At 39.7% G+C, this 24898-nt stretch overlaps 3 protein-coding genes across 5 annotated transcripts in view; 1 reads left to right on the top strand and 2 right to left on the bottom strand.

The window, feature by feature from the left end:
- Positions 1-7825, bottom strand: part of LOC123510614 (pumilio homolog 2-like) — a 121027-nt gene extending 113202 nt beyond the window's left edge. For both annotated transcript variants that reach the window (XM_045265897.1, XM_045265898.1), the window contains exons 1-2: positions 7678-7825; positions 5179-5294 (exon numbers count right to left, since the gene is read on the bottom strand). In XM_045265897.1, coding sequence (XP_045121832.1) covers positions 5179-5289 — 111 coding nt within the window. In that variant the 5' untranslated portion in view covers positions 5290-5294; positions 7678-7825. The remainder of the gene's footprint in view (positions 1-5178; positions 5295-7677) is intronic.
- Positions 7826-9615: 1790 nt separating this feature from the next.
- LOC123510607 lies at positions 9616-19590 on the bottom strand. Of its 2 annotated transcripts, XM_045265886.1 has the most exons (11): positions 19344-19588; positions 17727-17990; positions 17325-17528; positions 16478-16613; positions 15628-15745; positions 13000-13205; positions 12293-12474; positions 11724-11790; positions 11087-11581; positions 10758-10929; positions 9616-10392 (listed from the first exon to the last, which is right to left on the bottom strand). In XM_045265886.1, exons 1-11 carry the CDS (start codon positions 19446-19448, stop codon positions 10296-10298), a joined length of 2046 nt encoding a protein of 681 aa, XP_045121821.1. In that variant the 5' UTR covers positions 19449-19588; the 3' UTR covers positions 9616-10295. The 2 variants fall into 2 exon arrangements, with proteins under 2 accessions (XP_045121821.1, XP_045121823.1); XM_045265888.1 differs by lacking the exon at positions 17325-17528 and having other exon boundaries at positions 19344-19590.
- An 845-nt stretch (positions 19591-20435) lies between these two features.
- On the top strand, positions 20436-24898 carry LOC123510517 (protein ILRUN-like). The gene is made up of 4 exons (XM_045265752.1): positions 20436-20741; positions 21222-21341; positions 23132-23361; positions 23822-24898. Exons 1-4 carry the CDS (start codon positions 20587-20589, stop codon positions 24115-24117), a joined length of 801 nt encoding a protein of 266 aa, XP_045121687.1. The 5' UTR covers positions 20436-20586; the 3' UTR covers positions 24118-24898.

Raw genomic sequence — 24898 nt, 5'->3', positions numbered from 1 at the left:
TTACTTCTCTGATTATGATACTGATCAGTACAAGACATGAAAGTGTTACAATAAAGGTAAGAGGTGGTGCAGCAACAGCAATAGCGTATATACTGGACTTACTCACTTCCACACGCTGACTAAACAGGCAATAGACAAGATGTAGGCTACTTCCCACAAGAAAATATCCACATCAAAACTTTCACCATCTATAACACCTCTTTCCTCCAACAAACACTTATGACTAAACACAAGTTTAGTCATAAGTAACCCTGTACAATACAACTAGGTAAATACAAGTGAAATATTGAGATAAGACATTAACAGAACATAAGAACATAATAAGAAATTTAAGGAAGCTACAAGAGGCCATCAGGTCTACACATAGCAGTCCCTGTGTGAACAAATTTAGCTAAATCCATCTATAATCCTTATCTATAAATTTGTCTAATCTTTTAAAGCTCCTTATTAACTTGGCACTAACAACATGATTACCTATAGAGTTGGTCCTATTCACCAACCACTCTGTTAGAGAACCAGTTCCTTTCCCCTTATTTCCTAAACCTAGTATCTCAAGCATAAACCCATTATTTCTGGTTCTATCCTGGCTACTGATCCTAAGAACTTTGCTGATGTTTCCTTTATTATAACCATATACCACTAGAATACTTCAGCATAATAAACACATCTATATAACATAATAACTATATAATGGTAGAGAAACAATCTTGGTAACAAGTGTGATATGAAATACAACACACACACACACACACACACACATCAAGATGGCATTTAATTACATTGATAAAAGTATGATAAAACATCATAACCATTATGATAAGACCCATACTTAAATATGCAGCAGTGATGTGGTTACCACACATGCTACAGGATATAAGGAAACTAGAAAGAATCCAAAGGACACCTATAAAGATGATGCAAGAAAGAAAGAACCTTCCCTATGAAGAAAGACTGAAGGAAAAGAAACTACCAACTTTGAAGAATGGACAGGAGAGAGATCTAATCAAGATGTATAAGATAGTAAGCTGTATGGGAAAAGATAGATAGACAATACCTGATATCACTGACTGAAGGTGGAGATAGATGGACAAGAGGACACTCTAAGATCACAAAAAGTCAATGCTTAAGGAAAATTAAAAAGTCTAGCTTTCCACACAGGACAGTGGACATCTGGAATGGATTGAGTGAAGAGATTGTGGCAGCAGAAAGTGTGCCAAAATGTAACAAAAAGTTGGATAAAAATAGAAATAGAAACAGGTCATTATAAGTCCTCCTCGAACCCTATAATATACAACTAGGTACATACACACACACTGTATCGCACAAAGCTTTGTTCGCAAAACTACCCTCCTACCTCTCTGCAACTTTATCTCAGTTTTCCTCTCTTGCTGCTGTGGTAGACAGCCATTGTTCTTCTCCTATATCTATTAACAGTAGTGTTCCTCAGGGTCCTGTCTTTTCACCCTCTCTTTCTATTATTTATTAACGATCTTAACAAAACTTCTTGCTCTATCCACTCGTACGCTGATGATACCACCTTACACCTTTTCACGTCTTTTCACAGATGACAAACCCTTCAGGTAGTCAACAGATCATGCAGGGATGCTACAAAATGGCTGACTTCTGCTCTTTCTAAGATTTCTGATTGAGGAAGAAAAAACTTAGTAGTGTTCAATGCCTCAAAACTCAATTCCTCCATCTATCAACTTGACACAACCTTCCAAACAACTATCCACTCTTCTTCAATGACTCTCAACTGTATCCCTCTTCTACACTGAATATACTTGGCCTGTCCTTTAATAAAACTGGAAACTTCACATCTCATGTCTTGCTCAGACAGGTTCTATGAAGTTATGTGTTCTGAGGCATCTCTGCCAGTTTTTCTCACCCTCTCAACTGCTAACTCTGCACAAGGACCTCATCGCCCCATGTATGGAGTACTCTTCGAATGAATGGAGGTTTCACTCACACAGTTTTATTAGATACGGTAGAATAAAAAACTTTTCGTCACATCAAATCTCCTCCTCTGACCGACAGTCTTCAGCCTCTTTCTCACTGCCAGAATGTTGCATCTCTTACTATCTTCTACCGCTGTTTTCATGATAACTGTTCTTCTGATCTTGCTAACTGCATGCCTCCCTTCCTCCTGCAGCCTCATTGTACAAAGCTTTTTTCTTCCTCTCATCTTTATTCAGTCCAACTCTCTAATGTAAGTCATAGTTTTCTCTGGTAAACTCTGGAATTTCTTCCCTGTGTCTGTTTTTCAAACTTCCTATGACTTGACTTCATTTACGAGGAAAGTTTGAAGACATTTATCCCTGTCTTTCGGCTAACTAACTATTTTGGCACTGTAAAGGGACTGGTGACTGAGTGGGGATTTTTTTTTTTTTTTCCAGTCTTTCCCTCTTACATAAACACACACACACACACACACACACACACACACACACAGATACATACTCATTTTGGGGTAAAATAACAAGCGGAGTGCCACAAGGATCAGTGTTAGCCACCATTATCTTTCAAATTTATGTAAATGACATTCACAATGGGATAAACAGTTATATTAATGTATTTGCTGATTATGCAAAGCTACTAAGAGTTATCAAAACCCAGGAGGACTGTTTGCTCGTACAAGATGATATAAACAAGATCGATGAGTGGAATAAGAAGTGGAAATTAGAGTTTAATGCCAAGAAATGTCATGTAATGGAATTAGGAAAGAGCAAAAGAACACCGGTTTGGGACTATTTGATGGGAGAGGAACATATAATGAAGACCACAGGGGGAAAAGATCTGGGAGTGCTTACACAGGATAATCTGAACCCTGAAAAACATATAAGCAAGATATTTGGTATATCATAAATAATGTTGACTAATATAAGAGTAGCATTTTGATTTATTGACAAAGATAAGATGAAAAAAAACATCACAAACATGATACCTCCAGAGCTAAAATATGCAGCTGTAGTGTGGTCTCCAAGCTCTATAAAAGATATAAGAAGATTTGAACGAATACAGAAGATTGCTACAAAGATGGTGCCAGAACTAAAGGATGTAACACATGAAGAGTGGTTAAAGGAAATGGGACTACCAACCTTAAAAGATAGAAGAGAACGAGGAGATCTAATAACAATGTACAAGATAGTCAATGGCATTGAAAAGATAGACAAGGAAGACCTAGTGCTGTTGACACAAGATGATAGAAGGACAAGAGATCATGTAAAGAAAATTAGGATGAGGCAGTGTGTGAAGGATACTGGAAAATACAGTTTTCCACACAGAATGACAGAAAAGTGGAATGCATTGAATAATGAAGTTGTTACAGCACATAATGTGCATAACTTTAAGGATAAATTGGATAAATGGAGACATGGAGACAGGACACTATGAGCCCCACTCGAACTGTACAATAAAATAGGTAAATACAACTAGGTAAATACACACACACACACACACACACACACACACACACACACACACACACACACACACACACACACACACACTATAATAAGACCCAGATTGGAATATGCAGGAGTAGTGTGGACCCCTAATAAAAAGAAACACATTAGGAAGTTGGAGAGACTACAAAAAAATGGCTACAAGAATGGTTCCAAAATTTGAAGGGATGACATATGAGGAGAGACTAAAGGCTATGGATCTACCAACCCTGGAACAGAGAAGGGAGAGAGATGATCTGATACAAGTTTATAAATTGATCAACGGAATGGACCAAGTGGATAATGAGAAACTGATCCTGAGAGAAGAATATGACATTTGAAGCACAAGATCGCATAATAAAAAGCTGAGAAAGGGAAGATGTCTGAGAGGTGTTAAAAAATATAGTTTCCCACAAAGATGTGTTGAGACGTGGAACAGTTTGAGTGAAGAAGTGGTGTCAGCAACGAGTGTGCATAGTTTTAAAGAAAAATTGGCTAAGTGTAGATATGGAGATGGGGCCACACAAGCATAAAGCCCAGGCCCTGTAAAACTACAACTAGGTAAATACAACTAGGTAAATACACACACACACACACACACACACACACACACACACACACACACACACACACACACACACATTTTCAGTGTATTTTTTTACATTGCCTAACTAATAAACCGTTTATTATTATTATTATTATTATTATTACATGCACTAAAGAGAGACTAAAGGCTATGGATCTACCAACCCTGGAACAGAGAAGGGAGAGAGGGAATCTGATACAAGTTTATAAATTGATCAACAGAATGGATAAAGTGGATGATGAGAAACTGATCCCGAGAGAAGAATATGACATTCGAAGCACAAGATCGCATAGTAAAAAACAAAGGAAGGGAAGATGCCTGAGAGATGTCAAAAAACATAGTTTCCCGCAAAGATGTGTTGAGACTTGGAACAGTTTGAGTGAAGAAGTGGTGTCAGCAACGAGTGTGCATAATTTCAAAGAAAAATTGGATAAGTGTAGATATGGAGACAGGGCCACACGAGCTTAAAGCCCAGGCCGTGTAAAACTACAACTAGGTAAATGCAACTAGGTAAATACACACACACACACACACACACACACACACACACACACACACACACACACACACACACACACACACACACACACACACACACACACACACACACACACACACACACACACACACACACACACACACGGTAGCTCAGTGATTAGAGTGCTGGCTTCACAAGCCAGAGGACCAGGGTTCGATTCCCCGGCCGGGTGGAGATATTTGGGTGTGTCTCCTTTCACGTGTAGCCCCTGTTCACCTAGCAGTGAGTAGGTATGGGATGTAAATTGAGGAGTTGTGACCTTGTTGTCCCGGTGTGTGGTGTGTACCTGGTCTCAGGCCTATCCAAAGATCGGAAATAATGAGCTCTGAGCTCGTTCCGTAGTGTAATGTCTGGCTGGCTCGTCAGAGACTGCAGCAGATCAAACAGTGAAACACACATGAGCTCAGAATTGCCAGTTTTCACTTTGTGTAGGGAGGCAAGGTCATAGCCACACTGAACACAATTACAGCTTTCTAGTACTTGAAGTGTACCCACACACTTAGTTGACAGCTTTCTGGTAGGTGAATTGTTTATGTTACTCACACACCTAGTTGACAAATCTGGTGCCTGCAGAAGAAATGAGTGAGTAATTGTGAGAGAAATGAGCTCACCTGGGGCCTAATGGACAGGTGTGGAGGCGTTGGGTGGGGCGGCGGGGGAGGTCGTCCTGCCATGGGCCCCAGGGGGACATCCCCCTCGTACACCACCTGTCGCCACTTCATCCAACCTGTGGAAACATTTGCACCATCAGAAAGTAACATCCTGACCCTGGTAGTCCAAGGTTTGACAAACCACTGAAGCAATTGTATCATGGATTTGTTTTGAAACACTTTTGGCATCAGTTACTCCAAATATATCCACACTTCTATACCACTCTCCTATTCAAATTGTGAGCGATTAACTAGACTAACACGAGCTCTGGGATAAGAATGGATTACTTGTGCTTTGTTAATGGAAACCAAGGAAAATTACAGATACTAGACAGAACAGCAAAGAGAAAAAGGAAAGCCAAACAAAATAGTGATGTTGACCACAAGGAGAGGAAGAGGAAGGGACATGATGCCATGGGATGCACTAGACCTTTGCCCTCTTAATTAATGATTCCTACAGTTGTAGCAGCAAGATCTGTGCTGCTACACCCTATCTCAACACCATGTGGAAGTCTCACCCTGTGCTCACCAACCCCTGCAGGACAGTGACTGCCGCGAGGGCAAACTGGGCACTGGCTGTCCTGATACAGAAGACCTAACAAGGACAAGGTGTTAGTGTTGGTTTGGCTAGTCTTATTTCATCACAAGCCAGTCAAGCAGTGACACCATCAGCCAGCTGTTCTGACGCCTGCTTGCTGAAGTAAAGGCTGCCATCTCCCTTGCTGGGGAGCTACACAGTTGTGCCACCTGCCATCTCCCCCACCAACCAACACTGGAAGAGCAGGTAAGTTCTCTAGGTGTCCCCCTTCTAGCTAGGCAGTCAAGGGCTCTCCTCTACTCGTCATTACCCATAGTAGGGAGGAACATGATTAGTCACATCCACTCAGCCTAGTAGGGGAAAAGTTAAGAGCTTTTCTGAAGAGTCTGGTCATTCATTTGTTATTTTTTGCAATGCAGTAAATGTTACAAGCTTATTAGGTACCATACCAACTTCACTTCTCATCACCTTGAACAATGCAATTCTGATTTAATTGTATATTTTTTTATATACATTATCCTAACTTATTTATTCAATTAGTTATTTACTCCTTGATGTTCTAAAACATTTGAGCGATAACATTGATGTACATAATAATAATGGTGCAATGGGTAAGAGAGCCCAGAATCCCTCCCGAGAAATTCATTCAATTCAAATTTTTTAGGTCACCTCTGTTATTTATGCCAACACAATCATGCATGACATGTTGCCACACACAGTCAGAGCATGGCTCTATAACACTCAATACCTTGGATCATCAGAACAGGAGGTGATTGGCATGACATTTTCTTAATTTTTCTTTATGTGCCATTGGTCTGTGACATTTGAATTGTCAACAGAAGAGTATGCATGGATGCTGCCAAGGCCAACTTAGTTCAAGAGGTACTTTTATGGTACTGTACATTGTGTGTGCAGCTTGCACAAAGGTGAAAGAAAGGAAGATGAAAATAGTATATCAACAAGTTGCAAGATGACCACCCTGGTCCATTCAATGTTTACAGATATGGTGAGCAAAGCAGCATGGGAGAGTTGGATCCCACCTTCATACCAGATTCAACTTTTGCTGCGCTGCACTGTCCCTCATATGCCTTCCAGCCAGATTTGCTCATCATGACCCCTCATTCACCCAAATATGGTTATTGGTTCAGTGAGGCATGCAATGTAGCACGACCCCAAGTGTGGACGCCATTTTATAGATGTAACAGAGGCCCCCTTAAGCTTCATTGAAGAAAATCCCAGAAATTACAAGATAATAGAAGTTGGGGATTTGTACTTTGGATGAAAGGACAGGGAATTGCATAGACTGACAAGTATTTATTTTGCTGAATTCCTTCCAAAAGAAAATGTAATACATGACTCAATTATAAAACTATTGCATGAGATGTAGAATTTGATGAAATGTAATACCAAAAGCAACCATAATCTGGCGATTTTGTGAATAAAGCAAGGAAGCAGAGGAGGGAAATCAGGCTTTTTTTCTTCCCCTTCCCTTCTGCCAAGACCTTGCTATGATAAAGACAGAAAACCACCTTGGTAGCAATACTTATTTTTACAGACAAAGTTGGAGACCCACACAGTTTTACCTAATATGAACTTTGACAAAGATACAGTATCATCTCAACCCCATTGCATCTCAATTAATCTAAACTAACACACTATTATAGCTTTCTACTTCGCTGGGGTTCTTCCTTCCTTAATCCCCTCCTGCATTAAGACAAACCCAGCAAACACCTTTGGTGTTCTCCATTCATAAAGCTGCCATGACCTTGAGCACTATGGGGGAAAATTCTGTTTATTGGCACAATCTATTATTCCTTATGGGTTCTGTTGGACTTTACATGACATAGTAGTTGAGATATCAGTATAATCGAGGAATCACCAGTACAGCGTCTACACACAAGTACAGGATGGCACATTATTACCGAGTGTGTCACAGAGTGCTTAGTGAGGCCAGCAGTGCGTGGCAGTGAAGAGTGGCGAGGCCTGGCGGCGTGTTCCCCCTGCTACACTTCTTACTCACTCCTTTCATCCGCCCTGCACAACATGGAGCGTGGCACTGATGTTTTTGTCCGTCTGTCTGTGTGTATCCTCCTTTAGCCCGAATTTACGGCTCCTCCAACATGATCAAGAAATTTAATGCAGAATTCTTGATAGCGACAGTCACAAATGCCACTGTGATTATTAACTGATTTCTCAAGACTGTTTCTCCTGTTCGTAATATAGAAATGATATTATAGCCGTCTCACGTCGGCTAAGCACCGCGTCCCCTCAAACGTTTGTGTTACAGCACGACTATTTTCAAAGGCCACAGAGATTATTAGAAGGGTTCCCTATTGTGTTTATCCTATTAATACTGTAGGAATCATGTTACTACATAGATGCCGCCATAAAAATACACGATAAATAAGACACGTAATTTCAGTTTTATAATTTTTGAGTATAATGAAGATGAGACGCAGAATATGCAATATGACCCTTTGCCGACACTCACCGTTGTTATACACCCATGCCATTCTGTTCACTGACAGTTTACGCATCTATTTACTTAATGAGAGAGAGAGAGAGAGAGAGAGAGAGAGAGAGAGAGCGAAGGAATTGTGCCACAGATAAGAATGCCATTTAAAGTTTTAAACTAGCCGGCTTGCATCTATCACGGGCACTCCACTCTACTTTTACCTCAGTAGTCAGTAACCTCACCAAAACTATTTTTTTTTTTTTTTTTTTTAGGCCACCGAGATAATTATATAGTCGAATTTCCATACAGTTATTCACCTGTTCATAATATAGAAATGTATGTAAAGAATGTATCACTAGAATAATGAATATACTGTACCTAACTTGTTTATAAACTAATGTAGTGGAGAAAGATGACCCAGCTCTTTGCTGCCATTCGCCTTCCGCTATACATTCTCGCGCCTGAGATCTCGATGCCCGCTCATTCATTGTCGATTAACATATTCATGTACTTAGTGAGTGATAGCTAAAAATAAACTTAAGCAGGTAAAATAGTGATGCAGGGTGGCCAGCAATCTCGAATTTATGAAAAGAAACTGCAGTTTCTTTATGGCGCAAAATAATTCGTCATAAAAATGTTAACCTGAAGCTGGTTTGCCATCTTCTACCAAATTTGGCAATGATATCCGAATTTATCCTATATATTTTTTTTTTTATTTATCGCATACGAAACATATAGTGCACCAGTATTCTTACAAATGTTGTCAATCGATCATTTTCAGCATGATACATTTATGAAGGATATGAAAAAAAAAAAAAACATCTAATTAATGGCGAATCAACTGATGTTTCAGTGGCAAAGCAGCTGTTTATTTTTTAGATATTTCAAAGAGGTCACATTAATTATCACAAACTTCTTAACGCTGCTACCTACCAACTTTCGTACTCAACATGGCGGAACAATCTTCCATCTTTTAAGCTAAAGCAGCACGACAGCTCAAGGGATTCAGTAATTAAATATAATTGGTTAACAGTTGTGGCGTGTAATTCAAGCCATACCTCTCTTCTTCATTTATATATGTTCAAAAGAATACCATGAAGTCTTATATAATACTTGTTTATTCTGACACAACACACACACACACACACACACACACACATATATATATATATATATATATATATATATATATATATATATATATATATATATATATATATATATATATATATATATATATATATATATATATATACACACACACACAAAACTTTGAAAAATATAATTATTTTACTAAAAAAAGATACAAATCAACTTAGCTATGTATGTACCACCCAAAAAAAGTTAGACACAAAACTGGTCTGTCAGAATTGTGAAGGAAATGCATTAATGAAAACAACAAAAATATAGCTGATTATCTTTTAATTAAATGAAAGGCTAACCAATGGGAAGAGGAAACTGATGAAACATATATATATATATATATATATATATATATATATATATATATATATATATATATATATATATATATATATATATATATATATATATATAGGCTATACCAGGCTGATTTTCCATGAAAAGGAGATAGCCCAGTTATATGTTTATAAGTACAGACAATATTCTAAAAGACACTCCTTAAATGATGAAAACTAATCCCTTAAATTATTCAAAACTTGCAGCAGTTATGTTCCTTTGTATATAAAATACCACAATAATACAACACGAGTACTTGTATCAATTTAGACAAGTCCAGCATTACAACAACACATGAAGGAACAATAACCAGAATACAGATCCCCATTAAAGGGAGTGGTGGCCAAGACAAGATATCAAACCTGTCTCAGTGAAGAAGTAAACACAAAGAAGAATGGCTGCCAATTCTATCATTTCAACCATTAAGTTACCTTTGTGACGGGCAAGAAATATTGTGACTACATTTCAAACTAGCTCATGACCATGCAACAGATGGAAAACATCAAAGACATTTAAGACTAATTTCAATATAAGAGACCTTGTTTTGGTTGACAAGTGAGACTCCTGCAATCTCTATAAGCAAACCAGACTCTGCCTTACCAAAAACTACAGCTTGATCCCTCTATTTGCCATCTGAAGCTCAAACCTCTTGTTCAATCGCACTCCTTTCAAAATGTTCTTCTGTCCCTCCCGGATCTCTTTGCTACAATAAAACAAGAATAATGTTCATTCAACAAGGTTAAATTTTCTACTCTAGTAAAGTTACTAGTTACTTATATATCAAACAGGGTGGTTTAATCAAAGCACACACACATATATCATTCACACTTTTAGTTACTAATTCCACATGAAGAGAAAGGAAAAGTTTGAGTTTGTACTGTGTCACACCATCTAGCATTCCTCACTTCATGTAAGCAGAATAACAATGCAATAACAACAGCAAAGGTTATATAAGCCACACCAAAATGCAAAGATTGTATCATTCTAAACCAGTATATTTGTATCCCAAGAAGAGTAAATCCTCAAGTCAACCAATGAAGAAAGGTGAACAATCAGTTAAAATCTTACCTAGATTTCACATTGTGTTTCCGTTGAGCCAAGTTCTTGAGGTTGTCACGTTGTTTCATTGGTTTCACACCACCTTTATAAGGAACATAGGATCTTGCAGAGGCAGCAACACTTTTAGAGTAATCTTGCATCCTCTTGCGGACAGAGGCAGGACTGTCAGCCTCATTAGGACCTAATCAATAGTGTTATTGTAATTAAGATAAAAATTACTGGTACAGAGGAAAGAATTTCCAAAAAATTTTTTTACAAGTAGTCAGTTTCCATAAACATATATGTATTTGTTTCATAATAGATCAATAAATGGATGTCAACACAAAACTGTAGCTCACCTGGACAACAGTTCTCCTTCAGGTGTGAACCAAATGCGGGAAAGGTCACTGTTGGGATTTTCTTGGTGAGCCTTGGTGATGCCTTAGGCCTATCACCTGTCCTCAACTTCCGCCCTGTTGTGGGGAGAGTGTTATCCTCTGTTTTGGGAGACATTTCATGGCTCTGCTTTTGATTCTGACATTCCTTTCCTAGATTTAATGGTGTCTTGAGAGCTTGCCTTGGAGAAATCTTGTGTGCACTATTTAGGGGAGGTTTACAAGACAGTCTTGGTGACTTCCTTGCCACACTTTTCTTGGCTGAGGAAGTGAAGACATTGGCTGGCTTGACTTCCTGGGTAATTCTTCTTGACACCCTGGCATCTTGTGGAGTATTTACAGACTTCTTTGAACTCTTGATCATTGTATCTCTGGGTTGTGAATGGCTGGGGGCAGTCCTGTGCTTAATTACAGTTTGAGAAGCCTTGGTTTCATCATGAACTTCAGCTGCTGACTCTCCTGAAATATGAGAAGGAACAAATCAATATTGTCATCACAGGGCATTCAGTCTAATGCATTTTCATATATATATTTTTTTTTCAAACACTGTAAATACAATTAAAAGAAATGAATGGAAAAGGAAGATAATCAGATGTCTCACCAGTAAAGTTGAAGTTCAGATTCTTGACACTTGTGACACTTGGTTGGAACACTTCTGCTTTGTCTTGCTGAGATAAAGAATGAGTGAGTGAATGACAAATTAAATTAATCTGACAGACATCACTAAGGGGAAGGCAAAAGGTCAGATTATATATGATACTTGGCTGGAACACTTTTGCTTTCTACTGTTCAGAATGGAAAGTTAAATGAGCTAGAAATCAAAGGTTACATAGCACTACAGGAAAGATGAAAGGAAAGGTGCAGAAAAAGTAGATTAGTATCAAGTATATTCAAAGGCAATGAAGGAGATCCTGTAAACACAAAGGCATACTGCTAATTGTTTCTCCTCTTAGATCTAATACACTTATTTTTCTTCTTTCATTTAATTTATGATATATATATTTCTCTTATTTTCACTTCTAATCATTCTGCTTGTCTCCTAATAATTTTCCTCCTCTTTCACATTTGATACACATTTAATTTTCACCTCTCCTTTTTATCATACACTTTTAGTCTGCTTCTTATTTTTCCTCTCAATTTCTATTTTGTTTAAGAATTCAATAAACAAACCTGCTTTTTCTTGGTGGTGCTACCCAAAGTGTCATGTCGAGCCCTGCGCTTCCCAACATAATCATCCAGGCTGTCCATGCGCTGAAAGGCTTGTTCGTGAATGCGTGCAAAGTTTGGTACCTTCAAGCGACGAGCGTAGGACATGAAACGTGGAATAGCTGATGCTGCTTTGTCTTGAGTGCCTGTGGGGAAAGGAAGACTGTTAAACATGCAATGAATCTAGAATTTTTGTTTGTATAATTAAAAGAGGATAACTGACATCCATTTCTTGGTTGTCTTACAAAAACGAAGAGAAAATAAAGATGTTGTGAATTGTATTTTCATTACTTTAATTGAAACAAGATGGCTAATTTATCCTTACTATGAGTGCCTGTGGGAAAGAACAGGTGATGAAAGATATAAGAAATCAAACGTTCTTGTTAGAATAATCACAAACAATGAAGTTTGTCCATGTTGCATTTCTCCTGTGCACTCAAGATTGTGATGGAAAAGAAAACAATATAGCACAATCCCTACAATAAATGTTCCAGAAAATCCAGCTTCAGCCTGACAGCCTTAGTTGCCCTAGGCCAATTCCCCATCTTACATTCATAAAACACTTGCTTATTTATTCTGCAGGGGGCAAGGTATCAAAGAGGAATAAATCAACAGTTATCATTTGTACTGCTGCTTGTAAATCACAGCAGCTCAAAGTTCAAATAACTCACCTGGTTTGCCATTTTGTACTCCTTCTACAGCATCTTTCTTGTTCCCACAGCCAATAGTGAACAGTGCATTGGTTGTGGAGGATGTGGTTGTGGTGGTGAAATTAATGAGTGCTGGTGTCTTAGATGGAGTGCTACATGACTGCCTCTGAAGCGAGGAAGACCTGAGAGGTGGTGCTGGGGCAGAAGGAGTCACCACCACACTTTGCCTGACAGAAAGAGAAGAAAATTATAGTCACAAGTACAAGAAGCATCATTTACACTGTACATTGAACATTAGTGTTTAGCAAGACTCTTTGGAAGAGAGAGAGAGAGAGAGAGAGAGAGAGAGAGAGAGAGAGAGAGAGAGAGAGAGAGAGAGAGAGAGAGAGAGAGAGAGAGAGAGAGAGAGAGAGAGAGAGAGAGAGAGAGAGAGAGAGAGAGAGAGAGAGAGAGAGAGAGAGAGAGAAAGCTACTCCACGCCCTTCAGCTCAGCTGGGTGCCTTACTCCAACCACACCACCAAAGCATCTGAGCAGCCCTGGTTTGGCCTAGAGTGCCGTGCTGCCGCTGAGGCCAAGTACCGTGCCTGGCGTGCTTTAAAGAGGCATCCCAATGCCAGAACCAGGCAAAGGCACAGGGAGGCTACAGCACGCATGACAGCCACTCAGGTGTGGGCCAGGGATGAGTGGAAGGCAAACATAAGGAGCAAACTGAGAGGTGGTCAGGTCGGGTGCAAACGTTGGTGGAGCTTCGTCAAGGAGCAGCAGGGTGAGACGTGAGGGTGTTCAGTGCCTTTTCTCACCTGGCCAGACAGTAGTGTGGCTCAAACTGCCAGAGACAAGGCGAACCTCCTCGCTGCCCACTTCACTACAAAAATGTGCATTCCTGAACCTGACAGAACGCCTCAGATGCTGCCGCAGATAGTGACTGAAAACTCATAAGTGTAGAAACCAGTGAAGCAGAAGTGAAAGTGCTACTCAGAGACCTGGATGACAAGAAGGCAGTGTGACCTGACAGCATCAGCCCCTGCCTACTTTGGCAGTGTGCTGAGGAGTTGGCGCGCCCTCTCGCCGCCATCTTCAATCATAGTTTAAGGAGTAGCACATGGCCTGCCTTGTGAGAAGAAAGTAGTGTGGTGCCGCTTCACAAGAAAAACTCAAAAACTGAAACTAAAAATTACTGTCCAGTGTCCCTGCTGCCGGTGCTCAGTAAAGTGTTAGAAACTATAGTGGCCTCGAGACTTATGCAGCATCTTGAGAGGCACCACCTGCTGAGCACCAGGCAGTTCGGTTTCAGGCAGGGGAGGTCGGCGGCAGACCTGCACCTGCAACTCTCGAGTGAGTGAAGTGCTACCTTGGACAAGGGCAAGGCCACCCTTGTCGTCGCTCTTGACATTGAAGGGGCCTTTGACAAAGTTTGGCATTCTGCGCTCGTCACGAAGCTGCATGCTGTTGGTGTGGACGGGCCGCTCCTTAATCTCCTTGAGAGTTACCTGAGGGACAGACACTTCAAAGTGACCGTCAATGGGCGTGATTCTAGGCTTCAGCCCATTAGAGTGGATGTCCCTCAGGGTAGCTGCCTTGGTCCCCTGCTCTGGAACGTTTATATAACGACCTGCTGCACCTCGTCCCGAGCACGAGAGCATACGCGGATGACCTCACCCTGTCTCTTTGCTACGGACCTGAGGAAGAAGACGCTGCCGTCAGCATGCTGAACGCCACACTGAGCCGCATCGCAGCATGGGGCAAAAAGTGGCAGGTTCAGTTTGCTGCACATAAGACACAGCTACTCGCCATCTCCAGATGCAGGACCGCCCCTCGCCTTGTCTTCCAAGGCGACACGCTGACTCCGCAGGATGAGGTGGAGGTGCTGGGGGCCACTTACGACAAGAAGTTGACCTTCAGATCCCACATAGAGCAGCTCGCCATGGAAGCCTCAGGAAGCTGACATCCCTGAGAAGGATGTCACATCTCCTGGACAGCAGGGGAATGGAAGTCCTCTACAAAGCCCAGGTTCGCTTGTCCCTAGAATACGTGTGTTTAGCGCGGGATGGCGCAGCCAGCATGCATCTGGAGCTACTGAACAAGGTCCAGGAGTGGGCAGCAAGGCTCATTAGCGAGGCCGGACACCAACCAACATTGCAAAGTCTCGAACACCGGCATGACGTGGCGGGACTCACTGTAATGTTCAAGGTGCAGCTGCAGGGGAGAGGAGAAAGGAGAGGAAAGAGAGAGAGAGAGAGAGAGAGAGAGAGAGAGAGAGAGAGAGAGAGAGAGAGAGAGAGAGAGAGATTGCTAGAGGAAATAGGGCAACCAAACAGTACAACTAGACAACAAAATTCAATAAATCACAAGACAGTGGGAGAAAATCAACAAAAAAGCAATTACAAAAATACAAACACATGCATAATATCACACTGGAATAAAAGCACAGTTACACACTTTAACTCTTTCAGTATCATATGTGTTCCATATTCATTCTGTTCACTATTTGATGATTTTATACAGCTTCAGAAACTTGTGTGAGGGAATGAAATAGTGAAGTCTTTTGACCTCCATAGATCCTTCCTAATGTTAATTAAATGGTTTAATCATACACAAATCTCAAGGTAAAAATGTGTCCCGGTATTGAAAGGGATGCATCCCCTCACCTGCGTCGCTTGGCTGAGGAAGATATGGACAAACGAGAACGGCGGAAAGATGAAGGCACAGACTCCTTACTGGTTGGCTCAGTCTGGGAACGCCGCCGCTTGCAAGATCTAGACAAACCTGGAAAAAAATTTAAGACTATGGAAAACTCAATTACTTTTAATACAAATATCCTTATTTCTGCATCAACCTCTTCAGTACCATGATACATTTCCATATTGATTCTGGTTGCAACTTGGTGATTTTATATAGCTTCAGAAACTTATGCGGGGATTAAAATAGAGAAGACTGTGACCATTAATCTTCTACCCTCCATAGATCCTTCCTAATGTCAATAAAATTGTTTAATTGTGTACAAAACTCAAGGAAAAAATCTGTCACAGTACTGAAGGGGTTAACTGAGAGACCGGAAAACCACTGAACTCCAAGCAAAATCTTCAAAATGAGGAACTTGAGAACTGTCCTGCATCCTAAACAAATTTTCCCTCCCAAAATTCATCAAAAGATCATTCAAACCTGACTTAGCACTAACACCATGGTCAGTGATTATATTCCATTCCTATTGTTCTGAGGAATTAAATCGTTCCAACTCTTTTTTAAATCTATTTCTATCTAGCCTGAAACCATTACCTACTGTCCTTTCATCTGTGATGTACGTATTATTGACAAAACTCTAACTTGGTATAAGCCTGAGTGAGGAAAACTCAAAACTGTGTATATATGTGTCAGTGCTATTTTTTTCCCCATAAAGATTAACATTTCAATGTTTTCAGAATAGTTCATTAGTTTTTGGTTTTTGTTCATGCATTCCATATAGCAGATTAATTTTCCCAACTGTACTCCTGTTCTCACCCTCTTTGTTGGTTGGCTGGCTGTCACCCACTGTTCCCTGTGCATTGTGGGTGTGCTGAGCCAAGGTATTCCTCCGTGTTCTGCACATCGTGATCTTCTCCATCAATACACTCATTTGTTTGGAGTTCTCATCAGTCTGGAATAGTTACAATGGGTCATGTACTTACTTTGCCATTTGTCGAGTGATTTAAAGTCACCTATATGTCACTATGATACCCAGATTCTAGGTTGTTACACCAAAGATACACTTGGGTGGTGATATGGGCCCTAATATGACTACCACTATAAATAAAATTGCCTGCGCCACTAATGGATGGAAGCTGAACAGCGTTTCCCATACTCTTCAAGTAAACCTATTGAAGTTATAGGGCGGAAAAAAAAAAAAAAAAAAAAAAAATCTTTGGTTGTTTGGTTTTCTATTTTTCAAATCAATATAATCGTTCATACACATATCATGCATATAAATATTTGGTTGTTCTTCTATTTACCTATCAGGCTAACAATTCCATACAGGCTAGCTCACTTAAGCACAACACACTTACACAAATAGCATTCATACAAGCCCCATCACTCCCTGATGGAGGGGCAGACTTATGCCTTTCTAAACATTAATAGTGAAATGTTAGTATAGTTTACCTTGAAAAGCTTTCACCAAATTATAGTAAAAAATTAAATTACTATCCTTACCTTTCAGATTAACAAAGAATACTTTAAATAAACTAGAATAACTGCTTAAAATATAATATTTACAAACTATAGCAAGATAACTGCTCTCAATGAAGTAACCCCAAAATTTACATTCAAATTAATCTCTTTAGATGCAAGGCTAGTTCCTGTCCTCACTGACCTTCTCATCAATGGGGAGGATGGTATCATTACTTGTGGAAAGGTCAAATGTAGACGACCTTTGCAGCTTCCTGCCCTCATTGCCCCAACTTTCAGCATCCATCTCCTCCACCTCATACGTGCCTGACCTCTTGTGTGTCTGACACTGCCCTGCACTGGCCGACACAGCTACCTTTTCCTTCCCTGTTACGGTGTCCTCTAGCAACTGTAGCCATGACAACATAAAAGAAATTGCTAGAGGGGATGTAGTAGTACAAAGGTTAAGAACCACTGCCATAAGGCTTTCATTCCTGTCACCCTTGTTAGGTACAGTATATCTTTTGTGCCATCTGAACACCTCCATTCACGACATTAGCTACATAGTAATATTCACAGCCATCAGTCAAGATACATTCACACTCACCGAGGTATCTGTTGGTGAATCAGAGTGACAATTCAGCAAGTCCCTGGGCCCACAATCTGGAAACTGCACATCAAGGAGCAGTTCATCTTGGGGTGTGTGTTGTGAGTGTGTTGCCCCATCCAAGGTAGTTGTTGCGGCCTCAGTGTCCTGGTGAGTGTGTGTCGCACCATCCAGAGCACTGGCCACAGCTGCTGCATCCTGGGACAAGGACACAAAGACTTCCTCTTGCTGACACTTCAGAATGGCCTCTATCAGCTTCTCTGTCTGAAAGAAAATGTATTCTAAATTATAAATAATTTGGAAAAGAAGACATCCATCTAACTTAATCAGATCAAACTTATGTTAATGTTTATTATCAGTCCTTGTCAGTAGCGCATGATACATTTTTTTATGCAAGTGGGAAAACTGGCCAAGAGCAACAAAAAGGGGGAAACAAATAAAAGTCCAATTAATTGCAAGTTCCCTTAAAGATAAACAGAGGTATCCAAAAGACAGCTGTGGACAAATATCTTGAGACCCTCTTAAAATGTCAAGTCATAGGAAGATGGAAGAAAATACAGAAGCAGGCAGGGAGTTCATGACTGCATGTTGTTGTGGTATTCTCACTGTTCTTCAAGTTTATGAAATTCTTTTCATGTGGCCTGTTATTATTAACTCATTGATGCTTTTAGAAAATCAACACATTGTGCCTGAAACAGAGTTACATTAGGTCAAGCATTCTAAGGTGTTTCCATAAGTTTTTTTCTCAAGCCTTAGAAGTGCTAACTCTCTACAAGAGCTTTATCTGCCCTTATATGGAGTACTCTTTGCTTGTACAGGGAGTTCCACTCAAAGTTTTATTTAATAGGATTGAATCAACAGCTTTTCATCTTATCAACTCTCCTTCTCTGACTCAGCCTCTTTTTCAATGCTGGAATGTTGCATCTCTTGTTATCTTCTACAATTATTTTATGCTAAGTGCTCTTCTGAGCTTGCTAACTGCATGCCTCCCCTCCTCCTGCAGCCTCGTTGTAGAAGGCTTTCTTCTTCCTCTCACCCTTATTCTGCCCATCTCTCTAATGCAAGTTAACAAGTACTCTCAATTTTCATACCTTTCTCTGGTAAACTCTGGAACTCCCTTGCCTGTGTATATATGTACTTCCACTTCCTATAACTTGACATCATTTAAGAGGGAGGTTTCAAAACATCTATCCCTTTTCTGGGGCTAACGCTCTTGGACCTGCAATGGGACCAGCAATTAAATGGGCTTTTTTTTCATAATATTTTGTTGCCCTTGGCCATTTATCCTCTTACATAAAAATGCTTAAGTTAGGTGAATTAGATTAGATTAGGTTAACTTTGATTAAGTCTGTTTTGGTTTAGTAGGTCGTGGGCACCAAAAGAGAACAAAGAACAATTCTAGCATTTAAAAAAATGTCTTTGGAGATAAGCGAAAACGACAATATTTGGCAAAGGAAGGACCTCTTGTAGATTCTGATCAAAGCATATAATATTGCCATAATAATAAAACTCCATACTGAAAAAAACTGTTTTCAAAATGAATTCGTATATTAAATACTATGCATAAGATCTGGGGATGCGAATTGCGCATATCTGATAATACAGTCAGTGACCCACCTTCAATCTCTTGGATGTCTTAATGCCGAACGTCTTGCTAATCTTGAGTAACTCATTATATTTCTTGCCAAGAAGATCCTCCTGAGAAAATTCATGCAGCGCCATAGCTAATAATACCACCAAGTCTCAAGAAAATAAGTCAAAATACTGTTTCAAACTCATGGGCTTCTCTCCTCACCAGCCTCCTCTTTTCAAAACATTAGATTTCAAAGGCCACGGGCAGCAATGTCGCGCGGTGATTGGTCGCCACCATGGTCTGCCCGTCACTCATTGGTCGCCAAGATTTTGCAAGTAAACACACATAGGTAACAAGTTTATCGGGTCAATTTTATTTATTCTATGTGTGTGTGTGTGTGTGTGTGTGTGTGTGTGTGTGTATATAGACTATATATATATATATATATATATATATATATATATATATATATATATATATATATATATATATATATATATATATATATATAAATGTTATTTTTTTTCTTTTTTTTTTATCTTAAGAAGTTTAAGGATGCAATGATTGAAAAATTCAAGTTGAATCTTTCTGAAACACCCTGTACCTACATACTTACATCATTTCAGTCTAGAATGAATTGATATGAGATAGCAAAGTATCTGTAGATAATTTGTTACTCATTCTTATAAGCAAATTATACACGTTGATTTAGTTTAAATGAAGGAAAGACATTACGTAAAATAGAGTACAGTAGGAAAATAGAGCAGAGAGCATGAGGGAATAAAGATTTGTGCCGTTTATAAATTTCTTGATTCTCCGTATATATTTCCTTCTTTGTTCTTTTTCCTTCTTTTCTGTATAAGTTTTTTTTTCCTGGAGTAAACAAAGAAACTTATATACAAAACTCACCAGAGAGAGAGAGAGAGAGAGAGAGCTACGATGTCTATAACACAGATGAAATAAGAGAATCACATACCTTATGCCATGAACGGGTTAGAGATAGTGAGAGAAACAAAACATCTATCTGAAGAAAATATATAACACTATAAAAAATGTACTATTATTTCGACAACTAGTCTTTCTAAAATAGGAGATGTTTAGAAAAGTGTGTATTTGTGATTTTGTGTGTGTCTGTTTGTAGAATCTACTCCAATGATCGGTAGTGAGTCAGGAGTCCCGGAGTTTATAGAGTGTGTGAACCATCAACAAAGTGTCTAGAATAAGAGAGGCGCCTTCAAAATATTCTTCGTGCTTGCTAAGAGGGAGGAAGTGAAGGAGCAAGACAGGATGGAGGTGGACGAGGACATGGAGGCATCTCTCCTCAGGCAGTTTAATTGCATGTTGACCACTGACAAGGAAGTTTTGGTGAAGGAATTGCAGACTTTGGTGGGGGCAAACCTCAATGAACACACGGCCAGGTTTTATCTGGAAATGACAGATTGGTGAGATTTTACCTAGGTTTTCGTTCAGGGATGTGTGCCTGTCAATATTTGGTTGTGTGTGTATGTGTGTCTGTGTGTGTGTTTGCTAGCGGATGTTATCTGGGTCAGGGTCACAGTATTTCGTCGTCATCCATTTACGTGTGTATCTGCCAGCGAAGATTATCTGAGTCAGGCTCATAGTAATGTGTCACGTTTGTGCGTGTACTCAACTCTAAAGAGAAGTTGTCAAGGATTTAGGATTGTCATGCTTAGCTGTCATGTCTGATTATCTCTGTGTTAAGTGTGAATCTCTCCATCTGTCAGTAATTCTAATTATATGTTTATATACTAATTCATCTAAGTCAGCTTAGTGACATGCAATCACCTGCATGTCATATCAAATTATCTCTACCTGCTGTGTAATGATATAATCTATGCCAGCACAGGCATTTTATAGTTTTATTTATTTATTTGTTTTTAACCATTGCTCGTGCTTCACAGGAACCTCCAGGCAGCTGTTTGTGCATATTTTGACCTGCAGTCTTTCAACAAGCTTCCACAGATGACCTTTGTGAAGGACATCACCATAGGGGAGGGAGAGAGTGTCCCTCCTTCTACCAAGTATGCATGTTTGTACTTTGTTCTTATTGCTTAAAAGACTGTTTGTACTAGCTTGGTAATAGTGGCAGTGGTGGTAGGAAAAGAAAATTGATGAAAGAATACATTAAGGTAATAATCTGAGGACAATAGTCTTTAAGTTTTTGAAAGAAATTTTGGAGGCTAATTACATGTAATATTCTGATAGTAGGAACTTAGGAAGCATGAATATAGGGTGACATTCTGAAATCACCATTATTAAGTTGTGAAAAGATGCCGATAAAAGCATAATTGTGGCACCATCCGCCGTAATGAGATAATCAACACAAACAAATGTCTCTTGAAAGTCCTGGTCCCCATCCTGCAATATTTATCCTTGCCATTTGTTTTGGAACTGTTTGTTGTTTACAGTTGTTAGACAAAATAGAAAGAAAATATTATTTTCATCAAAATAAAACTTATAATAAACCATTTATAATTAAGCAATAACAAAATGCAGCATTATATCTTTGTCTCACATGGAGAAGTAAATATCACTGATATTATTTTGTCTTGTGAGTTTTCACCTCGCAGGCCTGCTGTTGCCCATGGTGAGGTTCACAGTGGGTGGAATGTTAGAACGTATGTCTTCTCAGTATGGTGGCTGGATCTGAAGAGAGCATGTGGCTGGCCAGGGAACACCAGGAGAGTGTAAAGAATCTGCCATGCTTTAGCTTGGCATGTAGTGATTGGTCCCCTCAAGATATTGCACTACTTAACCATCTAGGGTCATTCTATCCTAAGCATTAGTCCTCCTAAATCTGAGTGGCATCCTTCTCTAACTGATTTCTGTGGTATTCACATTGTTTTGTATTGTCATGTGATGTTTCTTTGGGCTAGTCTGGGTGTGATTGCCGGAAGTGCTCTTTTGAAAACTCTAGGAAGTGAGTGTATGAGAGATTTTCAGGTAAGGCTAGTCAAAACTCTTCCTTCTGTACCAAACCACAAAAACACTGCAATACATTTTCAATAGTGAAGGATAAGTATGAAAATAAATTGTTACCTTTTTGTAGATGCTTTAGAAGCATTTGGCTGTAAGACATCTTGGCTGCAAACATTGCCTGTCAATAATGTTACAGCCTAATGCAATTCTTATAAGACTCTAATTACATCTTCTTGATTGATAAATTTTGCTTGAAAGGAGTTAAAAGCATTTTCTAAAATTGTCCTTTTGTAATGTTTTCTAAAAATTATTTCCTTGTGTAATGGTAACCTAATGGCCATAGACTCCTTTTTCCTCATTCTGTCATTTTTTCTCACTTGTGAGGGTGAAATAAGACTCAACCTGTCACCAGAGTCACTATCACCTATGGCTGCTGATCAAAAAGAAAGGTTAAGTAAAGAGAAACTATGTGAAAAGTGTGAAAACCTTCATTGAGTAATACTGTCTTGGGAAGACTGACATACACAGGGCAAAGCAACTGTCTGCACTCTCATTAACTGGGAGGTGGTGGCTCACCATAATCCTACACGCTGATGGACCACTTGCCTCTCTTCCGCCTAGAATATCTTATTTTGCATCCGTCGGTGGCAAAAAATTAGTTTTCCAGTTCGATTTCAACTATACTGACTAATCCTTTGACATTTGAGAATATATCGGTTACATCATAAGATAGTGACTTGGACTATTTGATGCATGCATGAATTTCAGTCCAGGTGTTGGTTAGCTCACTACAGCAGGACGTGCCACAATTGATAGACTGTAAGACAAAGGCTTGTAGATATGTTTCAGAATTTGGTCCTATGACTAGCTGACTTACCTCAATGTCTGACAGGTTCATAAAAACGTGGCGTATACAGAACACTGGGGAAGAGTGCTGGCCCAGTGGGTGTTCTCTGGTGTACACTGGTGGGGAGCAGATGGGAGCACCACCACACGTGTCAGTAGCTCCACTTGGGGCGGGAGAAATGGCAGATATTTCAGTGGAAATGGTCTCCCCAGGCTGTACTGGCTTCTACTCCTCCAAGTGGCGGATGACAACCGCCCAAGGGAGCTTCTATGGAGGTGAGATACTGTTGCAGCTGCTGTTTTCTTAGAGTTAGGCTTGGCATCAAGTACAAATTTCCTATTGTTTCTATTACTTGAATCTTCTCACTGTCTCTGTATCTTCTCCTTTGATTGTTTCTCTGGAGTGAGGGTTGGCACCATGTACAAGTCACCTCCAGTTGTCTTTGTTCTTTGCATCTTCCTCAGTAACTTTCATCTTTTGGAGTTTACTGCAGTTCCAGTCCTCCATATTACTCTGGCTTTCCATCATTCTTCTTCCCTCAACTGAGCTGCACCTCATGTAAATTTGTATTGTGCGAGTAATATACCTGTCCGAAAAAAAAAATAAATAAATAAGCATGTTATAGACATCCCAAAGTGTTATTGATATCATGCCTTCCTACAAAGTGTTACAACTTAGCTTTCATATAAGATGAAGGTTCCCAAAACATTGTTAACATGGTTCCTTTCTCCACAGACACCATATGGGTCATCATTCAAGTGGACTCTGGTGGCACTTTAGCCCTCATGCAGCAGATGGTCAATCTCAAGGAGCTAGGAGGCTGCCCACCACCATCCACAACAACTCACACCACCACCACCACCAACCCTTTTGCACCAAATCAACCCCACCACCACCATCCCAACGGAAACATTGCCCCATCTATTGCTTCATCCCCCTCAAGGATCACTCAAGAGCCACTCCTAGGCATGCAAGGTCCTCCTCTCTCCTCATCCCTGCCTAATCAAGATGAGGAAACAGGTATGAGTTAATAGTGCACCAGCAGCCACTTGGTATTATTGCATCAGTCCCACCCAACACACCCTTTCCCATGCTTCTAGAATCTAGATGATAGCCAAGTGACCTGACACACACGCCAACTTGTTATTCTATCTGGGTCATGGCTGCCTCGGCCATGGGTTAGTTATAACCTGAAGCTACACTGAGACAAAGAGAGAGAGATTGATTGACTAGAAATTTTTGTAGTGTTTGATTCTTTTATCAATTTTGGCACAGAAATCAATGTCATATGGTTTTAAGTGAAATGGTGTGTGAGATGTTATCATTGTCTCCCTGCATCACTTGGAAATGCATAATACATTGCAATGTAGGGATTGTCAACAAACATGCACTTCATCCTTCCTCTGTCAATTTGTTAAGAATACATATTTGATTATTAAGATAAGGATAAAATGATAAACTTATTTTGTATAATTCTCTCTCTCTCTCTCTCTCTCTCTCTCTCTCTCTCTCTCTCTCTCTCTCTCTCTCTCTCTCTCTCTCTCTCTCTCTCTTTGTGTGTGTGTGTGTGTGTGTGTTTGATTGAGAGTCAGTCTATGGTGAGTAAGTGTGAGACAGCCAGCACTGACTTGTTATATTTTTCTTATAATTGAAAGAATTATTCTTATCACTTCTTATACTACTTTTGTAGATAGGACAGGTGAGGTGACGGACAACTGTTATTATATTGCTTGGATCAGCTTTTACATGCCCTCTTTTCCTTTTGATGAGATACATAACATCATGTTGCAACATTTTTTTTTTTTTTTTTTT

Source organism: Portunus trituberculatus, chromosome 29 (assembly GCF_017591435.1).
Source record: "Portunus trituberculatus isolate SZX2019 chromosome 29, ASM1759143v1, whole genome shotgun sequence".
NCBI lineage: Eukaryota > Metazoa > Arthropoda > Malacostraca > Decapoda > Portunidae > Portunus > Portunus trituberculatus.
This window is presented reverse-complemented; position numbering and strand designations above follow the sequence as displayed.